This window comes from Coregonus lavaretus (genome assembly GCF_964263955.1).
Source record: "Coregonus lavaretus genome assembly, contig: HAP1_SCAFFOLD_4209, whole genome shotgun sequence".
Taxonomy (NCBI): domain Eukaryota; kingdom Metazoa; phylum Chordata; class Actinopteri; order Salmoniformes; family Salmonidae; genus Coregonus; species Coregonus lavaretus.
In genome coordinates, this window is record NW_028156867.1 from 19,822 (window position 1) to 41,127 (window position 21,306).

The following is a 21,306-nucleotide window of genomic DNA, read 5'->3' on the forward strand; positions in this document are numbered from 1 at the left end:
ATTGAGTCTCGGAGTGTTTCACTATCCATTAGATAAGGGGGAAGGGAAACACGAGAAAGTACCATGATGCTTTTGTCGGGTACAGGCTTTTAGGCAAATACACAGCATCACACTGCGGCCCCGTGCAATTCAATCACACTTCCCTCGCCGAGTGGTTGGTGAAGCAGCATACCGATGTGGGGATCTGGGGAAAAGTGTTGTAGCAGCCGAAATAATAATTCAGTTACCCAACTAATATGCTACAATTTACTCGAGTTAGGAAAAATTAACTCAACCACATAAGACTATCAGATATTTTTTGGAAGCCTCTTTCTATGTTACATTTTCACATACAGTTCAAGACTCCTGAGTGGCGCAGTGGTCCACTAGATCCTGGTTCGAATCCAGGCTCTGTCGCAGCCGGCCGCGACCGGGAGACTCATGGGCGGCGCACAATTGGCCCAGCGTCGTCCAGGGTAGGGGAGGGAATGGCCGGCAGGGATGTAGCTCAGTTGATAGAGCATGGCGTTTGCAACGCCAGGGTTGTGGGTTCGATTCCCACGGGGGGCCAGTATAAAAAATATGTATTCACTAACTGTAAGTCGCTCTGGATAAGAGCGTCTGCTAAAATGTAAGATATCATTTTTGAAACATTGCAACCTCAATTTGGATTTTATTCTGTTGTCAAAGTGGGCTACTTTTCAAATAGCAGATCAGATCCCTCCCAACTTTTCCGAAACGAAGGCCACATAGGCTGCGCTGTCCGCCTAAATCAGAAACACACGTTGCATCTGATTTATGAAAAGCCTTGAATTGAAACGTCTTCAATTGAGAACAGACGGCCACATTAACATAGTCTGCGACTAAGTGGTTAATAAATACAGCCGCAAGCACCTCTCATTGCAGTATCAGATAAAGGGTTGGAAAATGCTTTAATCTGTGTATGTTTTTTAATCAACCTCTTTCAGAAGATAAAAGATTTTTTAACAATTATTTTGCTTTTTTATTTATTTTTTTGCAAGTATGCAGATACTACTTGCATAAGGGATTTTCCAAACCATCTTGATAGGCCCTACAATTGAATTCACAAACAAACCATTTAACCTAATAAGCAGACTGATTAAACCTTTTACCTCGACATCAAAGAATGAGTTTTAATTAAGCAAATGAGTTGTTTGATAAAAGTAAATGCACCGGTCTATACCACAGTTTAACTGCAATTTATTATGAGCAAGATACGTTTCTTTTTAAATGATTATGAAGCGCTATAGGCTATATATTCAAATTCAACGGCTCAATATTGAAGTCATAAAAAATAGGGGGCATGCGTTTTATTGAGTTGTTTTTTCTTCCTCAATTTCTTTTCTCGTTTAGTTTGGTCACCTTGTTGCCAGATGTTCATTATCAGGGCACAGAAGGAAAAAAACGGGTACCATCAAGTAAATGTATTGGACCACGTAATCCTTTGACCAGTAGGCTACGCTACAAGACTGTCTGTGTTATTAGTGTCCTCTTTATTCTTATTTTTATAGAAATGGACACTAATGATTGCTACATTTGAATATAAATTATAGTACTACTAATATAGTGTAAAATGTAGGCTATACCTTAATGTTTTACTTATCTTCTGGTGTTCCTTTTGTAAAACGGACGAGCGCGGGAAAAGATGCTGAACACTCACAAGTCGAACTTCGAGCTTGTCTTGAGCTCTTCTGCCACCGTTTGGATATTTCAAGCAACTACCACATTGGATTCTTCTAATCTACGCGGTCTTTTTTTCCCCCATTGACACTCATTCTAATAAAATATGATTTTACACAAACGTACAAAAAGATGAATATCAACTCAAAATAAAAAATATTGACAATGATCACAAAGTTCAGTCAAATTAACATCTAACTATATTTACTGTCTCAAACCAGAAATCCAATATGCTTTGGATGGACCCAAGTAACCAGCAAAAACAAAACTCTCAAAAGAGTGGCCACGGCAAACATTAAAACAATTGTTAAAAAAGTTATTCATTTTAGGGAGGTTCAAACATGCAATTTTCGTACTAAATGTATATCCATAGTATTACGGTTGAGATAAAAGAGAGTAATGTTGTAAAAAATCGCTTGAGCAAAACAAGAATTTAAAGCCTAGATTTTGTTAGGCTGAAAGTATGTGTTCGGAAGGGCACAAAGTGTGTGACATATTCAGAAGTTCTAGTTCGAAGGGCTGTAAAAAACACAATATTTTGCCTTTTATTCTCAGATCAGCTTGTCGCCTTTTAATTAGCTAGTAGTTAATAAGGCAGAGCCATACTTTGAGCCCTTTAATTTATGTAAAACAAATTCATGCATCACAGTAAATTGGTCTGCAATGTAGGTCCCATAATAAACACAACAATTACAAACTGTATTCCGTATCAACTTTTAAAATATGTATATTTGTATCTTTAATGAGCCTTCTCAGCTCCGTTTTAATATTGCTAAGTATCATGAAACACACAAATTATTAGTTGATATATGGCACACAAACAAATGTAATTAATGGCTCTGCTTATAACTACATGCACCAACCTAAATATTCTGCAGATCATCTTTCTCAGTCTCTTTGCCTGTATTCCTTCCCTGCTCTTATCTAATGCAGCTTCCATCCCCCAAGGTCCCTTACAAAAACATTAGCCAATGTTATAAGCTAATTGCAAAAACGTTGAGTAAGTCCCTTTGAGATGCATGTTAATGTTTGTTGGCTAAATAAAGTGCACTATGCCTTACTAGCAGTAGAATGCTGGTCTAGATCTTCTCTAGACTGAGTGGCGTAGTGGTCTAAGGCACTGTGCTAACTGTGCCACTAGAGATCCTGGTTCGAATCCAGGCTCTGTCGCAGCCGGCCGCGACCGGGAGACTCATGGGCGGCGCACAATTGGCCCAGGGTAGGGGAGGGAATGGCCGGCAGGGATGTAGCTCAGTTGATAGAGCATGGCGTTTGCAACGCCAGGGTTGTAGGTTCGATTCCCACGGGGGGCCAGTATAAAAAAATATATATATACACAAACTGTAAGTCGTTCTGGATAAGAGCGTCTGCTAAATGACTAAAATGTAAATGTGTTCTAGATACACTGCTTTGTGTTCAATGATCTCCCATCTTATGGTGAGGGTAATTCATCTAAACGTAAAGGCATACAATCGAAGTTTAGTAACCCTAGTACACATGTTTTACCCTTATAATAACCCAAAATACAAGGTTGTATTACTCAATCGGTTGTTTTTGTTGTCATTTCAGTCTTTGTAAACAATCAATGTGTATAGCTTCAAAATACCTGGACTGTCCATCCTTGCACCCAGAGCACTGTCCATGAATTTTAGTGATTTGAATTGTCCAGTGATTTGTCCATGAATTTGAGTGCTACCCAGCACCATCCCTTAGCTTTAGGCTACCAAATGAATTGGCGGGGCTGCCATTGGGCTGAAACTCAGGATTGTGTCTTTAACCCCTGAGTTAAACATGCTGTCTAGGCCTACACACTGGTAGGCTACAATGATCAACTAATATTTTCAACATTAAGTGCAGGCGACAACATTGTAACTCACAATCTTGACATAGCCTATAATCTGTATCCACTCCAGGTAGATGGGTGCTGTAGGTTCCTCATCCTAGGAAGGAAAGAACTCAGCAAGTGAAAGGAAAAAGGAAGGAAATAACATTGAAGCCAAGACACTGTTTATTGTGATATTGTTTTTAGACTGTAAACTGTGATGGTTCTTCACATTTACCTTGACTATATTAAATCGAGAAGGCTGAGCTTTACTATGTCATGCTTCTGTGATGCAGCCACATGTTGCCGGCATGACCACATGTACAAAACGGTATATCCCTCAGGATGATACACTATAAGACCAAAAGTATGTGGACACCTGCTCGTTGTACATCTCATTCCAAAATCATGGCCATTAATATGGAGTTGGTCCCCCCTTTGCTGCTATAACAGCCTCCACTCTCCTGGGAAGGCTTTCCATTAAATGTTGGAACATTGCTGCAGGGACAAAGCTTCCATTCAACCACAAGCACATTAGTGAGGTTTGGCACTGATGTTGGGCGATTAGGCCTGGTTTGCAGTCGGCGTTCCAATTAATCCCAAAGGTGTTCGATGGGGTTGAGGTCAGGGCTCTGTGCAGGCCAGTCAAGTTCTTCCACACCGATCTAGACAAACCATTTCTCTATGGACCTCGCTTTGTGCACAGAGGCATTGTCATGCTGAAACAGAAAAGGGCCTTCCCCAAACTGTTGCCACAAAGTTGGAAGCATAAAATAGTCTAGAATGTCATTGTATGCTGTAGCATTAAGATTTTCCTTCAATGGAACTAAGGGGCCTATCCCGAACCATGAAAAACAGCCCCAGACCATTATTCCTCCTCCACCAATCTTTACAGTTGGCACTATGCATTGGGGCAGGTAGCGTTCTCCTGGCATCCTCCAAACCCAGATTAGTCCGTCGGACTGCCAGATGGTGAAGCGTGATTCATCACGCCAGAGGCCGCGTTTCCACTACTCCAGAGTCCAATGGCGGTGAGCTTTGCATCACTCCAGCCGACGTTTGCGCATGGTGATCTTAGGCTTGTGTGTGGCTGCTCGGTCATGGAAACCCATTTCATGAAGCTCCCAACGAACAGTTATTGTGCTGACATTGCTTCCAGAGGCAGTTTGGAACTCAGTTGTGAGTGTTGCAACCGAGGACAGATCATTTTTACGTGCTACGTGCATCAGCACTAGGCGGTCTTGTGTGGCCTACCACTTCGCGGCTGAGTCATTGTTGCTCCCAGACTTTTCGACTTCACAATAACAGCAGATACAGTTGACCGGGGCAGCTCTAGCAGGGCAGAAATTTGACTAACTGACTTGTTGGAAAGGTGGCATCCTATGACAGTGTCACGTTGAAAGTCACTGAGCTCTTCAATAAGGCCATTCTACTGCCAATGTTTGTCAATGGAGATTGCATGGCTGAGTGCTCGATTTGATATACCTGTCAGCAACGGGTGTGGCTGAAATAGCCGAATGCACTAATTTGAAGGGGTGTCCACATACTTTTGTATATATAGTGTATATTCGGTTTGATTTAGGCCAAATCCTTTACAAATAATTTTTTTCTGAGTCAGGTTTATCATTCGTTTCTGACTGTGGAGTAGCCTTTTCACTGGATAAGGCATTGGAGGCTATAAACACAATAGATGGGTGCAGTATAAAAATAAAAATAAAGAATTTAGTGTAACCAATCAAAGACAAGAATTTTCAATAAAGTTTTCAACGGTTGGAACGAATGACGGAGATGTTGACTCGGTAATCAGTGCTCATTTTTAGCACCTGTTTCCTTATTCCAATTCGAAAGGAAACTTTCGACCTTCATGTTCTTTATCTTCTACGCGGAAAGTTATGAAGCTTTGCATATTTATAGTTTTTTATTTACAATTTCCTTAAAATGCAGAAAGCCTTGAAGAAGTATTTTGTAAACATGGACGAGTATCTAGCCAGCATCGGTCTCTACCGAAAAATGATGGCACGAGACGCGTCCTGTCTATTTCGAGCTGTCTCTGAGCAGGTACAGTAGCCTAAAGCAATTTAGCGAAATCTTTTAATAGATTCCATTTGACGTTCAACGTTTAGAAAATAAATAAATATATATATATAAGGTATTACATTTCTCTAACTGACTGACTTCATGGTGTGAGAATAGGAAGTTGTCATTTTTCGAAAGAAATGTATGTCGCTTGGGAACTCATGGGTTCATTTAGCCTATTCATCTTCCTCTAGGGTTAATTTGGTTGACTGAATTTATTACTCAATGAAGTGGCCAGAGTTAAAACATGAAATGCACAACATTATGTTCCAGGGAGCAAAGCGGAGGCTGTTGAATACAAAAAAATAAAAATGCATTATGTAATTATGTATTTCATTCCTCCAAGATGTATTACTCACAGAATTACCATCAAAAGATAAGGAAAGACTGTGTCACCTTCATGAGAGCAAACCGATGCAACTTTGAACCTGTAAGTTGACAACAACAAAAAATATTCGCAAATACAATAGCTTCACAGCACAGAGCAAGTCTAGTTTAAAATTGTCCGGTGCTATCCGAATCCTTCCCTTCCCCCCCCATTTGAAGTTGACATTTAAAAATGGGTAGGGACATCCCAAGGATCCCTGATAGCATTGACCGTTTATAATCTACGTAATGACATGCTCTATCTCCTAGTTTGTTGAAGGGTCGTTTGAGAAGTATCTGGAACGTCTGGAGGACCCCAAGGTATGTTTTATAGAACTACATGTTATGAAAGCACATTGCACAATCCGGATTCGGACCTTCGACAATATGAAAAAAGGTCATGTACATACCGTTAAATATGTTTTTCTTCAGGAAACCACTGGACAAGTTGAGATAAAGGCATTGTCATCATTGTACAGGTAAGTGCTGCACAATGTGGTATCAGTTAGACACCACCTGCCACATTGTACAACCTTTGTGTTGGCCGACAGGACATTGTCAAAAATGATATGGAGATTGTGATGTGAATTGCATTGTATTTTTAACAATGATTGTAACATGAAATAAGTTGGTGTTGTCACATGTTGGCTGTGTGGCAGGCGGTGCTTCCTTGTATACAGGTATCCTGGGAAGCCACCAACAGAGATAACTGAAGTAGACTACATGGAGAAGGTAAGAGTGTGTGGTTCATCGCAGCCCACTGAGCCCTGAAGCATCTCAAATGCCTGACTAGTGAAGTAATTACCTGGCAAAACAGGCTAAACTGAACCAGGTTGCTAATTGAACCAGGTGTGTGGATAGGGGCATTGACGTGATACACTATATATACAAAAGTATGTGGACACCCCTTCAAATTAGTGGATTTGGCTATTTCAGCCACACCCGTTGCTGACAGGTGTATAAATCGAGCACACAGCCATACAATGTCCATTGGCAGTAGAATGGTCTTACTGAAGAGCTCAGTGACTTTCAACGTGGCACCATCATAGGATGCCACCTTGCCAACAAGTTAGTTTGACACATTTCTACCCTGCTAGAGCTGCCCCGGTCAACTGTAAGTGCTGTTATTGTGAAGTGGAAACGTCTAGGAGCAACAACGGCTCAGCCGCGAAGTGGTAGGCCTCACAAGCTCACAGAACGAGACCGGTGAGTGCTGAAGTGCGTAAAAATCGACTGTCCTCGGTTGCAACACTCACTACCGAGTTCCAAACTGCCTCTGGAAGCAACATCAGCACAATAACTGGCCGAGCAGCCACACACAAGCCTAAGATCACCATGCGCAATGCCAAGCTTCAGCTGGAGTGTAAAGCTCACCGCTATTGGACTCTGGAGCAGTGGAAAGGCGTTCTTTGGAGTGATGAATCATGCTTCACCATCTGGCAGTCTAACTGACAAATCTGGGTTTGGCGGATGCCAGGATAACACTACCTGTCCCAATGCATAGTGCCAACTAAAGTTTGGAGGAGGAATAATGGTCTAGGGCTGTTTTTCATGGTTCGGGCTAGGCCCCTTAGTTCCAGTGAAGGGAAATCTTAACGCTACAGCATACAATGACATTCTAGATGATTCTGTGCTTCCACCTTTGTGGCAACAGGTTGGGGAAGGCCCTTTTCCTGTTTCAGCATTTTTGTATGTTTTATTTATGGGGGACAATGCACATTAATCAACATCAATATTACAATAATGCAACACCCATGTAAATGTGCCGGGGTTAGCCATAAGCTAATTTGCACCCGTAGTCCCATGACAATGCCCCCATGCAAAAATGGTTTGTCGAGTTTGGTGTGGAAGAACGTGACTGGCCTGCACAGAGCCCTGACCTCAACCCCATCAAACACCTTTGGGATGAATTGGAACGCCGACTGCGAGCCAGGCCTAATCGCCCAACATCAGTGCCCGACCTCACTAATGCTCTTGTGGCTGAATGGAAGCAAGTCCCCGCAACAATGTTCCAACATCTAGTGGAAAGCCTTCCCAGAAGAGTGGAGGCTGTTATAGCAGCAAAAGGGGGACTGACTCCATATTAATGCCCATGATTTTGGAATGAGATGTTCGACGAGCAGGTGTCCCCATACTTTTGTGTGCTTTGGTTTGTCCACTAGAGGGTACTGCTCTCATTTTGTAATTTGAGTAGACTACAGCCAAAGATGGTGTATAAATGAAAGATGGGGTTCATTCAGGCTGCTTACCATTGGACGCAAAAAGAAAAGTATGTTAGTCTACGTAACTTTGTCTCCCATAGACACCAATGCAATAGCAGCTGGGTCTGGTCTACTTCATTCATTGAACCAGAAAAAAACGTCTCATGCTTCTTCAGTCTCAGTTACCACTATTTCAAAATCAAACATTTTCTAAATTTTCAGTTTTCCAGCTCCTCTTTTCTTAGTTCGATCTTTACTTACTCTGTAGACAATTCGATTTGTGTGTAATTTTTACAATTTTTAATGAATGGTTAAGAGTGAAAATGCATTACACTTCACACTGTTCTGGATTCTGCTCTCTGACTGTATTGCAGATTTTACTGTGTTGCTCCAACAATGGCCACTATGACATCGTGTACCCCAGGAACTACCCCATCGACGCAGCTCTGTGCCAGGGTCAGTACTCTCTCACTCATCAGAGGCTGGTGGGAGGAGCTATAGGAGGATGGGGTCATTGTAATGGCTGGAATGGTATAGATGGAACAGTCATACACGTCAAAATATAAGGAAACCCCATGTTTAACTCCGTTACATTAATTCCATTCCAGCCATTACAATGAGCCCGTCCTCCTATAGCTCCTCTCACCAGCCTCCACTGCAGTGGATACATCTTCACTCTTTAAGTCCTATAATTGGCTACTCATTGATTTTATTTACTCAATATTTTAAATAATCAGTTGTTTCATGTGTAGTGAATAGGAAATGTATAACTTCTTTCTTCAACTGAATCCAGCTCTGTTGTATGAGCTGCTGTACACACAAGTCCTTGGTGTCGAGGAGGCGGAGGTGCAAGGAGCCTTGGAAGGGTTCCGTGGCGGAGGTCGTCGCTATAGGAACAGCCTGTCGGTGTGCAGTGAGGACGCAGGCTATGACACCCCTGAGGACAGGGGTCAGACTCGGAGGTGAAGTCTTGCTCTGCACACCACTTTTGAGTCCTCCACACTAAACTTAAGTCTTACAGTTGCTAGTTACTTAGGTCATTCCATGAAATTATATTTTAAGTCGAACTTGTGCACCAATATTTAGTTTTAAAAGCCTGTTTTACTGCTAAATTCTCTAAAATGACATTGGAGGCAGCTTATGGTAGAGAAATGAACATTCAATTCTCTGGCAACAGCTCTGGTGGACATACCTGCAGTCAGCATGCCAATTGCACACTCCCTCAACTTGAGACATTTGTGGCAATGTGTTGTGTGACAAAACGGCAGATTTTAATGGCCTTTTATAGACCCCTTTCTGTGTTTGCAAACATTGCCGCATGAGGGCGATGTGCGCAAGTTGGTGGCAGAACACGGGAGTTCTTTGTAGAACACCAGCAAAAAAGCCTCTAATTTACATATTGCTTATTAGTGCATTTCACACTACTTTTGGATTTTAAGGTTCATATGAATGTCCTGCTTCATATGTTTGTCATCGCAAATCAACTGCATTATTAACACTTAAATTTCAACCAGTAAAATGGCTCTTTGGCTAGCTTTTCCTACAGCCTATGTCAATGAGCATAAGCATTCTAGCTAACTGCTGCATCCAAAATAGTTATTTCGCAAAGATCCCAAACAAATATAGTCTTAGCGGCTTTTCAAGCAAGAATCGGAACATAATTGTAAGTGTATGAGAACCCCAAAAAGTTATTTTGTAATAAAAACATAAATCTAGGCTACGTTGAATGGGCGCAGATGGCGATGGCTTTTTTACTGCCGCCAAGAGTCGCGCGCATCTGTGCGTGACGTCAGTGTGTAGTGTATTGGAAAAGGGGTCTATACTGTAGGCCTAATGATATTCTGTGAAAAGGGTCTATTCTCCCCAGCACAAGGTGCACCTGTGTAATGAGCATGCTTTTTAATCAGCTTCTTGATATGCCACACCTGTCAGGTGGAGAACATTTCTTGGCAAAGGAGAAATGCTCACTAACAGGGATGTAAACACATTTGTGCGATAAGAAATAAGCTTTTTGTGCGTATGGTAAATTTCTGCGATATTTTATTTCAGCTCATGAAACATGGGACCAACACTTTTTACATGTTGAGGTTTATATTTTTGTTCAGTGTATTATGTGACTAGTGATTCATTTTAATAAAAAGAACATGTCCCTCATTTTGAGGTCAACCCTGTTTTAATATGGTAACTATTCCTTGTAAAATATTTTTTCCCAAATGAAACATTGAACATCTAATAGTCAAATCTTTGTGTACAAGTAGGTGAGCTGGTTCTACTCTTTCTGGTGTTTTGTGGTGGAAAACTGAGTGGGCTGAGCATAACATGTCATTTGTTGTTGTGGAGCTTGCATTCAAATGCCCATCCATGTTGCGCACAACAAGCTTCCATTCCCCCTGTCACAAGGGGATTTATAGCCAATGGAAGATGCACACATCAACCCTGTTACTTTATTAGGCACTTAACTATAGGCTTATTTAACCTCTTGATGGAGAAAACAACATGTTTTTTTATTAAGTTGGACATGTGCTCTTCATGCCAATGTTAAAATTAGGTGAAATAAAAAAAATAATCCTCGACGTTACACTACCCAAAAGGGAACGACCCACCTACAATATGCATAAATTCACCAAAGCATATATACACTGAGTATACCAAACATTAGGAACACCTTCCTAATTTTGAGTTGCACCCTTTTGCCCTCAGAACAGCCTCAATTCGTCGGGGCATGGACAAGGTGTCGAAAGCGTTCCACAGGGATGCTGGCCCATGTTGACTCCAATGCTTCCCACAGTTGTGTCAAGTTGACTGGTTGTCCTTTGGGTGGTAGACCATTCTTGATACACATTGGAAACTGTTGAGCGGGAACAACCCAGCAGCGTTTTATTTCTTCACACAATGTGGTGCGCCTGGCACCTACAGTACTACCATACCCTGTTCAATGGCACTTAAATCTTTTGTCTTGCTCATTCACCCTCAATGGCGCACACAATCCATGTCTTAAAATCCTTCTTTAACCCCTTCATCTACACTGCCTTTGGAATTTATTCAGACCCCTTGACTTTTTCCACATTTTGTTACGTTACAGCCTTATTCTAAAATTGATTCAATTGTTTATTTTTTACTCAAATCTACACACAATACCCCATAATGACAAAGCAAGAACAGTATTTTTGAAATGTTTGCTTATTTATTAAAATATAACACAACCACATTTACATAAGTATTCAGACTTTACTCAGTACTTTGTTGAAGCACTTTTGGCAGCGATTACAGCATCGAGTCTCCTTGGGTATGACGCTGCAAGCTTGGCACACCTGTATTTGGGAAGTTTCTCCCATTCTTCTCTGCAGATCCTCTCAAGCTCTGTCAGGTTGGATGGACAGCTATTTTCAGGTCTCTCCAGAGATGTTAGATCGGGTTCAAGTCCGGGCTCTGGCTGGGCCCCTCAAGGACATTCAGAGACTTGTCCCGAAGCCACTCCTGCGTTGTCTTGGCTGTGTGCTTAGAGTCGTTGTCCTGTTGGAAGGTGAACCTTCGCCCCAGTCTGAGGTCTTGAGCGCTCTGGAGCAGGTTTTCATCAAGGAGCTCTCTGTACTTTGCTCCGTTCATCTTTCCCTCGATCCTCACTAGTCTCCCAGTCCCTGCCACTGAAAAACATCCCCACAGTATGATGCTGCCACCAACATGCTTCACCGTAGGGATGGTGCCAGGTTTCCTCCAGATGTGAAACTTGGCATTCAGGCCAAAGAGTTCAATCTTGGTTTCATCAGACCAGAGAGTCTTTAGGTGCCTTTTTGGCAAACTCCAAGCGGGCTGTCATGTGCCTTTTGCTGAGAAGTGGCTTCCGTCTGGCCACTCTAACATAAAGGCCAGATTGGTGAAGTGCTGCACAGATGGTTGTCCTTCTGGAAGGTTCTCATCTCCACAGAGAACTCTGGAGCTCTGTCGGAGTGAACATTGGGTTCTTGGTCACCTCCCTGACCAAGGCCTTTCTCCCCCGATTGCTCAGTTTGGCCGGGCGGCCAGCTCTAGGAAGAGTCTTGGTGGTTAAAAACGTATTCCATTTAAGAGTGATGGAGGCCACTGTGTTCTTGGGGACGTTCAATGCTGCAGAACATTTTTGGTACCCTTCCCCAGATCTGTGCCTCGTCACAATTCTGTCTCGGCGCTCAACGGACAATTCCTTCGACCTCATGGCTTGGTTTTTGCTCTGACATGCACTGTCAACTGTAGGACCTTATTTGATTTGGTGTGCCTTTCCAAATCATGTCCAATCAATTGTGTTTACCACAGGTGTTTCTACAACTTGATTGGAGTCCATCTCAAGGATGATCAATGGAAACAGGATCCACTTGAGCTCAATTTCGAGTCTCATAGCAAAGGGTCTGAATACTTATGTAAATAAGGTTTTTTATTTTTAATAAATGTGCAAAAATGTCTAAACCTGTTTTCGCTTTGTCATTACGGGGTATCGTGTGTAGATTGAGGAAAAACATTCATTTAATACATTTTAGAATAAGGCTGTAACGTAACTAAATGTGGAAAAAGTAAAGGGGTCTGAATTCTTTCCGAAGCCACTGATTTTTGAAGTGGATTTAACAAGTGACATGAAGGATGATAGTTTGCACCTGGTCAGTCTGTAATGGAAATAGTTCTTAATGTTACTCAGTGTAGTGTAGTCATTGTATGATTTTTTTAAATTTCTTTTATCAGGTTTTTGTTAAGTATTTTTCTACACTGTTTACTTTCTTGTAGGGACGATTGGGAGTTCAATGGGCACAATCGCACAGAGGACAAAGCCAGACCTGGAGCAGAGGAAGCCAATGTGACAACGTTTTCTATAACGTCTATTGTTACCAGCTCTGAATTGTAGTTTATAACATTATTTGGGTAGACTAGATTCAAGGAACACAAATCCAATTTCTTATCTCTCTTTCTCTTCCTAAGACTCCAGATGGACCAGCAAAACTCTCTCTCCCGTACAAGGTGCTCAAAGCACTGGATTCTGAGATGTACAGAAATGTCGAGTTTGATGTATGGCATGACAGTCGCAGAGGTATACCATGTTGCCCACTTCTGTTGGGGGGAAACTTGGGTTGGGATTCTTGTGGTGAAGTGGAACTGCTAAATTAATCATAAGACATTAGTTCTAAAGAACAAGATTCACACAGAGCAGACCTGTTATCCGTGCTGAATATTCACATGGGGTTGATATGCTTATTCCACACACTAATTTCTTCACGTAGAGCAGTTGTATAATTGGCCATTCTGGAATGGCATATAATATTGTGTCTCTGAAACAGAGATGCAGAAGACTGATTACGTGGTGTTTGCTGGAAGACAGTACTTCTTGGGAGACAAGTGTCAGGTACAGTAATCCAGTTTATCCACTAATTTAAGATAGTTCGTTATTTTTTTTGGTGTGCAAAACATACTCCAAATGACTAAGGCTAGCCCATGTCTTCTATGCAGGTTCGTCTCGACCCCAAAGGGAAGTATTACAATGCCTTCATTCAGGAAGTGGGCACTCACCCCAGCGCTGTGACAGTGTTCATCGAAGAGCTTGGAGAAAAGTGAGATACCTGTCCCTTTTTTAAAAACACCCCAATTGAACTGACTTACACACAGGCACTTTAACACAGCACCCATCAATGTGTGCTTATTTTAGTGTTCTGGCGCATGCATGTTCTTGTATCAGAGCAGCAAGAGGAACTGCCCTTCCCTACCTACAGGCTTTGCTCAAACTCTACACCCCAACCCGAGTACTTCGTTCTGCCATCTCAGGCCTCTTGGCCCTCCCACCCCTATGGGAGGGCAGCTCCCACGCATCCCAGTCCAAGCTCTCCTCTGTCCTGGTGGAACCAGCTTCCCCCTAACGCTAGGACAGCGGAGTCCCTACCCATCTTTTGAAAACATCTGAAACCCTACCTCTTCAAAGAGTATCTTAAATTATCCCCCCCCCCACCAAAAAAATAATTTTGTGAACAAACACTCACACTTGACCCTTTTCCCCCTTACTAGCTCTGACTTTGCTGATAACTACTTTATTGAGGAAAAATGTACTTACTGTGATGTGGTTGTCCCACCTAGCTATCTTAAGATGAATGCACTAACTGGAAATCGCTTTGGATAAGCGCGTCTGCTAGATGACTAAAATGTAAATGTACCATCCAAGTGGTTGTCAGTCATACAGTATGGTGAATTACCATCGACGCAGTGCTCTTTTCAATATTAGGTTTATGAGACCTCCTCACTATACCCCACCACTTTCAGACATCTTGTGTCTCTGACTAACTTCAAGCCTGTGAACCCTGTCCCTGCCTGGAACATCACCCCGAGCCGCAAGGGACCATCATACAGCAGGCCTGAGCAGTATCCTGGAGAAATGGGTCTGTGTGCCCTTTAACTATTTAGATTAGTCTTAGTAAGTTTAATAGCAGTGAAAATCGTATTGGCCTCGGACCATTAAAGATGTCTTGTACAACTTTCTGTTACCCCTTCTTTGTCTGTTACAGATTCAGAGTTGCGGGGCCGGCGGCGTTTCTTTAAGAAGCCCAGAGGGAAGGAGATGCTGATGATGTCTTACAGTCGACCCCAGCCTGGCCTGCCTCCCCGCTTCCAGTCAGGCACTGGGGGCATACCCCCTGGGCGCGCCCCTGGCATGCACGCCCCCCCACCACCTCCAGGGACACTGCCCTACGAACACTACCGCCCGCATCTTCCACCCAGGCTCCCGCGAGGATATGGCCCACCCAGGTCGGTGCGCTTGCTACTTAAATTGTCAAATGGCAGGTTTGAGAAATGTCACTCTAAAACGCCATTCACACCGCTGCTGTACTGCACCATTACTGAAGGCCATGTTCCTTACCGTTTATTATATTCTGTTGGTATCTATGCTGTTGCCAATCTGGGTTCTGTTCAGAAGTTCAGCCCGTTTCCTGAACAGGCATCACCTCATTGGGCCGGAGATGACATACTATCCTCACCCAGGAAAACGCTGCTACCACAGCTTCGACAACTACTCATTCAGGTCACGGTAATACTCCTTTTTATTAGCTCCTTAGCAACGTTCAGCAGAGTGACTGTTTTGAGCTACGGTAACTTTGGATATTACCAGTGGCCTTGCCCATAGCGAATGTAGTCATGATTTGCAGTGAATGAGTGTTGTGGTTATAAAAAGTATGTGTATTCATTTGAGCTCTTGCAGCCGGAGCAGGCGCCAGATGCATGCTATCAACAAGGACTGCCAGTTCAGCTATGTCGCCGAGGCTGGACAGGAGGCACAGGACATGGAAGGAACAATCACGTTCTACGAGATTGAGGGGGGAGATGAAACTGCCTTCCCTCCCTTGTCGGTAACTAAGTAGTCCTGAAGCCCTCAGGTTACAGACTTTGATAGTTGGGGGCATGAGTATAGGTTACAGACTTTGATAGTTGGGGGCATGAGTATTCAACTGGAGTATTCAAGTCAACCTGCTGTCTGCTTTTCTAACCTTCTCTTTAGGGACAGGCTGTAGCAAACCCCATGGTTCCAGCACTCCCAACCTACTGGGTGCAGCAGGGGCCGAGCCCCATCCCCACATCTGGCAAACAGGCCATGACCTCATCAGAGGAGGACGCTGACGAGAGGAGCAATGGTGACGACCAGGGTAGGCCAGCCTGTCCAGTGACGCTGTCTTATTTTGTTTTATTTGAGTCAGAATGTAAATGGTAAATCCATGCTGTATATGTCTCAGGTGAATATTCAGAGGAGTACATCTATACTGGTGAAGGTGAGTGTGTTGACATCACCTGCTGTGGAGATTTCTATGAAGTCCATGGAGAGCCCTTAGGAAAAGCTGGTAGGACAGTCTATGTCCACCATTTCATTTAAATGCTGTTCTGTAGATGCATTTTCAACTGATTTTACGTTAGGTAAAGACAAATTGGGCTATTCCATTTCCCAACTGATTCTGTCATTTGGCAGCAGTAAAGGCTCACAATTTGGAGACCCTTTGTACAATATGGATAAAAGTGGACAATTATATTTTAAAAACTCTTCATCTTGCAGACCCAGGGTTCCAGAGCCCATCTGTGTATGCTGCGGCAGAGTCCACTGCCAACCTGGTACACCTGTTCTCAATATGCTCTCAAATATAATTGCCCTTCACTTGCTTTTTGTTGTTGAAATGAAGGTTAATAAAAGTTACTTTAACATGTGGGATGATTTAGATTTACAGTATAATTTCCAATTAATGTGAATTTACTTGATTATTGGGGCTGATTGGTTTGATTGCATTCCTCTCTCCATTTTTTTTTGCCTGCCTTTCCAGACCATTGAGGAGGGAGGATCTCGGGCCGGCTCACCACAAGAGGGCGTAGCTAGCTATAGCTACTCTCAGTCACAGCAGGTACTGGATGCTTCACAATTAGCTCTACACAACTCCTTAATTGTCACACATTTTGTTTGGGGGGGGGAATCAGGTTTTGTTTAGGTCATACTCAAAACTGTAGAATTGTTTGTCTTCTTCTTTTGGATAAAAGTTAACTTGTATGGTTTGTAGTCGGATGGTTGCGTTTTAATTTAATGTTTTGTTTCCTCAGGTGGTGGTGAAGTCAGCAGTCATCCCCTCCTCACAGGCTTTAACCACAGCCCCAGCAGCTATCTTCACCTCCAACTCCTCATCCTCTAGCAGCTCTCAGACCCCTCCAGCACCAGTGGCTCCACCCTTAAACTATCCTCAGGGGGCTCCCATTCCCCCACATGCAATGGGCAGACAAGGTAGCCACTCTTTATAAGGGTGATGGTCAGACCGAAGGAGTTATTGGGCCCTGATGCCTAACTGATGCCTATTTTCTCTCGTTTGTAGTTTCATCCATTCAGGTTCCTCCTTCCTCTCCCTGGTTTGTGAATGAGATGGGGGAAGCGGTCAGCACCACACCCCCTCCACCTTACTCCTATGACCACAACGGCAACGACCTTCCACGAGGTCAGACACGCTTCCCCATGGCGTGTGTGTGTGTGTTCAATTTGTAAACTTCTAATAGTTGAATTTTGAAGACGTGACGGTAAATAAATGTATTTATCTTTCTATAGATGGCAAGGTCCTCCAATATTACTTTAATTTAGGAGTCCAAGTAAGTGATTTTATAGTATGTATGGGTGAACATTTACTTGGCATGAGACACTAGACATGTCTTTTGAAGGAAAACAATCTACCTTTTATTTCTATCCGTGATGAAACAGTGGTACCAGCAGAGCTATTGGCATTCCATGGTGCAGATGCAGCAGGCGTATCAGCAGCCCAGTACCGAGCAACAGTTCCAGTCCTACTCCGGAGCCACCCCTCCCTCTGATCACACAGTCCCCCAGTCCTACCCAGAGACTGGGAGAGCAGGGCCTGATGGCCAGGGAGATGTTTCTGCCAATGGTCAGCGCCACCCCTCTGCCTCAGACCTCCTCATTATGAAATGGCACATTTGCATTGAACAAGATCTGTGACTTCAGTGTCATAAGTGTTTGTCACAATCTTAAGACCTCAAGTATTAAACGTGACATACTTTTTTTTTTCTTTTCTTAATCTTACCTTGGTCCTCACCCGTCACCTTTTCCTTCCTACCAGGCACCTCCCTGGCCATGGACCCTCCCTCAGCAGGAGCCCCAGGCACAGTGTTCTACCCCTTGGTTCAGGACCAGTGCAGCCAACCCCCCCTCCACACCTACGAGCCTTATGTTCCGATGCTCTCTGCCACCTACCACTATCTCACGCCCTGGAACTCAGGCCCTGCCCAACCACGTGTGCACGCATCCTACTGCCCCTCCTCTAATCACCCAGTCAACTATGTCACTGCACCCACACACCCAGGGCACTTTATTCCTCCCAGCATGTAACTGAGCACTGGGGACGGAGGTAGGCCCCTCTAACTACCCGCAATCACCATATGTCACCCTATTTCATGTATAACATTTGTTCCACTGTTCTGTTGAAGTTTGCATGTTTTGAAGTTTGCTAGTCAGTGGCTGTCTGAAATGGCACCCTATTCCTTAATTCGTGCACTATGTAGGGCAGTGGTTCCCATCCTTTTTCGGTTACTGTACCACCAACTGAATTTTACTCTGCCCGGAGTAACCCTGAAGTACCCCCTCATGTGCATGAGTCTTCTCAAGTACCCCCTGTGGATAGGCCAAGTACCCCCTGTGGATAGGCCAAGTACCCCCTGGGGTCCTAGTACCCCTGGTTGGGAACCACTGATATAGGGTGCCCCTGGTAAAAAGTGGTGCACTATGTAGGAAATAGGGTTCAATTTCGTACACCGCCTCTGTTCCACAGTGTTAACGGAATGTTTATGTTAATACATTTATTTTCATGTTTAATTAATAAAAAAAGTTATGTTTCCCAGAAGTCATAAGTTTTTCGTTTGAACTGTGCCTTTAGAGCAGGGCTCTCAACCCTGTTCCTGAAGAGCTAACCTCCTGTAGGTTTTCATTCCAACCGTACATCTCCAACTTTTTTTTGAACAAATATTTTTCTTAACGTTAACATTTGTAGTATACACAGTGTACAAAACATTAAGAATACCTCCCTAATATTGAGTTGCGTTCCACTCTTTTTCCCTCGGAACAGCCTCAATTCGTCGGGGCATGGACTCTATAAGGTGGAAGCATTCCACAGGGATGCTGGCCCATGTTGACTCCAATGCTTCCCACAGTTGTCAAGTTGGCTGGATGTCCTTTGGGTGGTGGGCCATTCTTGATACACATGGGAAACTGTTGCGTGTGGAAAAACCCAGGAGCGTTGCAGTTCTTGACAAACTGGTGCGCCTGGCACCTACTACCATACCCCGTTCAAAGTCATTAAAATATTTTGTCCTGCCCATTCACCCTCTGAATGAAACACACAATCCATGTCTCAATTCTCGAGGCTTAGAAATCCTTATTTAACCGGTCTCCTCCCCTTCATCTCCAATGATTTGAAGTGGATTTAACAAGTGACATCAATAAGGGATCATAGCTTTCACCTGGTCAGTCTGTCATGGAAAGAGTAGGTGTTCTCAATGTTGTACACTCAGTGTATATTTTTATAAACCGAAGTATCACACTGCAAAAAGTGAAATCGAAACAATTTTTAACATTTTGAGTGATAAATTCACTTAAAATGTGTGTTTTATTTTACCAAGCTAAATTATAAATATAATATAATAATATGCCATTTAGCAGACGCTTTTATCCAAAGCGACTTACAGTCATGCGTGCATACATTTTTTGTGTGTATGGGTGGTCCCGGGGATCGAACCCACTACCTTGGCGTTTCAAGCGCCGTGCTCTACCAGCTGAGCTACAGAGGACCAATTATCTACATTGGCAGATCGTTTTGCTTGTTTTAGCCTCAATTTTTATTTCAAGATATTTTACCTATCTAGATTCAGAACCTAAAACAATATTTATAAAGCAAACGTTATCCCTTAGGTCTAGCACAGCACATATTTCAATAGTTTAAGCCTATGTTGCAGAACAGTGATTAAAATATTTGTTCAGAATATTGACAAATCTATCTTAAGCCATCAGTGACGGAGTTGACAACAGCTACTCAAAATACATTTTTGCTTCTAAAAAGAAAAGTTCAATACAAGTTGACAAATTGTATATTTTTCTACTTTATTCAAGTGGTATACACAGTAGCAATTTAGTTTTTCCTAAGTTGCTTTATGACTCTAAAACCTAATTTTAAAATTAACATATTTGAACCATAACTCATATTCTAAAGCCTTGTTTACATTGGCAGTTTGAAGTGACTCAAAAAAACATTGCATATCAGATTTGATTCTGTTTTTCCTGCAGTCTGAACAGCCAAAAGCCACATGGAATCGGATATTTCAAGCTACCTTCGTAGGTGGTTTGAAGTCATACATATCTGATTCCTGGCCATGCGACTTGTCTGAACGGTCAAATCTGATATTTGCCCTCAAGTGGTTTTTAGACTTTTTTGGCATATCTTGTTGCTTGCTAGCTACTCTGACAGGTTGACATGACGTGGTAGCTAACTAGCTTGTTAATTGTTTACAAACAAATTAGTGAATGTACTACAAAGCTAAACAGCTGCCTAGCTAGCTAGTTGACTGCTGTGGTTACCCGAAAAGGACTCGTTTTGAAAGTTGGCTTATCTTATCATTTGAGGCTTTAACCTCTAATCTAACATATGGAATTGTTTTAAGATGGTCATACCATGGATCCTAAATTTTTTTTGATAAAATATTGAATTTGGCCTTTACTACTATAGCCCAGAGAAATGCATTGAATAACACATTCAAAATTGGCAAAAAAGACAGTCAAAACAAATCATAAGGTTTTGAAGTGTCTGTCCTATTTCTAGCCGACATAAAAAAGCTCGGGATCTTTTTTTTGTTTGTTTTTGTTAACCCCTTATTTTTGTTGGCACAAAACTACCTCCATACTTCCATTTATTTGTATGGGTTACCTTCTTGTCTTGTTGCAATACCTGTAATCAGGAGATGAAGAATGGGTTCTCAGGTATAGCTGACCCAGCTAATTTCTGATTCATTTGGGATTTTACTCAAATCTGACGGAGTTGACCAAAACTCCAGACACTTTTTTTTTTTTAGGAGTCACAGTTTTGAGAGAAATATTCCTTAAAGTCAAAGAGGGTTATTGCAAGAAACTATATGAGATCCCTTTGTAGTTAATATACATTTTTGCCAATTTAACACCTTTTGGGGGAGTTAGACATGTTGATCCTTTGGACAATGGCATTTCCTGGCACAGGGCCCGACAGGGAAATGAATAATATTGAAAATATATATTTATTTACAAAAACTAATATTTTCCCTTATAAATTCACTTAAATGTATTTTTTTTTTATCACAAATAATGAAACAAAGTTTTTTTTTTTTTTTTTTTACTATTAAATAAAGTTTCCCTGCCAGACAAGGATTGTCCCGACTTTCGAGAATCCCTGAACTAATCTGATTAATCTTATCAACCAGCTTCTTATTAGACTCGGGTGCGCTAGATTAGGATTGGAAAGAAAACTTTACAGAAACAGGGTTGGCGAGCCCTGCTTTAGAGAAGTAATTTGGTACGATCGTGGTGTCTGAGGGCCAGGACCCTTGACAGCACACAAGACCGATGTTGCTGCTACCCTTCCAGACATGCTAGCTCACTGGTAC

General features: G+C 42.5%; 1 protein-coding gene across 1 annotated transcript; it reads left to right on the forward strand.

Annotated features, from left to right (window-relative positions):
- Positions 1-5,378: 5,378 nt before the first annotated feature.
- LOC311119622 (UDP-N-acetylglucosamine transferase subunit ALG13-like) lies at positions 5,379-18,013 on the forward strand (the record flags this gene model as incomplete). Its single annotated transcript, XM_084194299.1, has 24 exons — positions 5,379-5,560; positions 5,925-6,008; positions 6,215-6,265; positions 6,377-6,423; positions 6,604-6,676; positions 8,520-8,601; positions 8,939-9,107; positions 12,898-12,967; positions 13,090-13,198; positions 13,446-13,510; positions 13,615-13,715; positions 14,416-14,531; positions 14,658-14,898; positions 15,065-15,178; positions 15,341-15,497; positions 15,647-15,791; positions 15,879-15,914; positions 16,193-16,248; positions 16,455-16,532; positions 16,726-16,903; positions 16,992-17,111; positions 17,219-17,259; positions 17,369-17,552; positions 17,745-18,013. Exons 1-24 carry the CDS (start codon positions 5,441-5,443, stop codon positions 18,011-18,013), a joined length of 2,706 nt encoding a protein of 901 aa, XP_084050425.1. The 5' UTR covers positions 5,379-5,440.
- Positions 18,014-21,306: the final 3,293 nt, after the last annotated feature.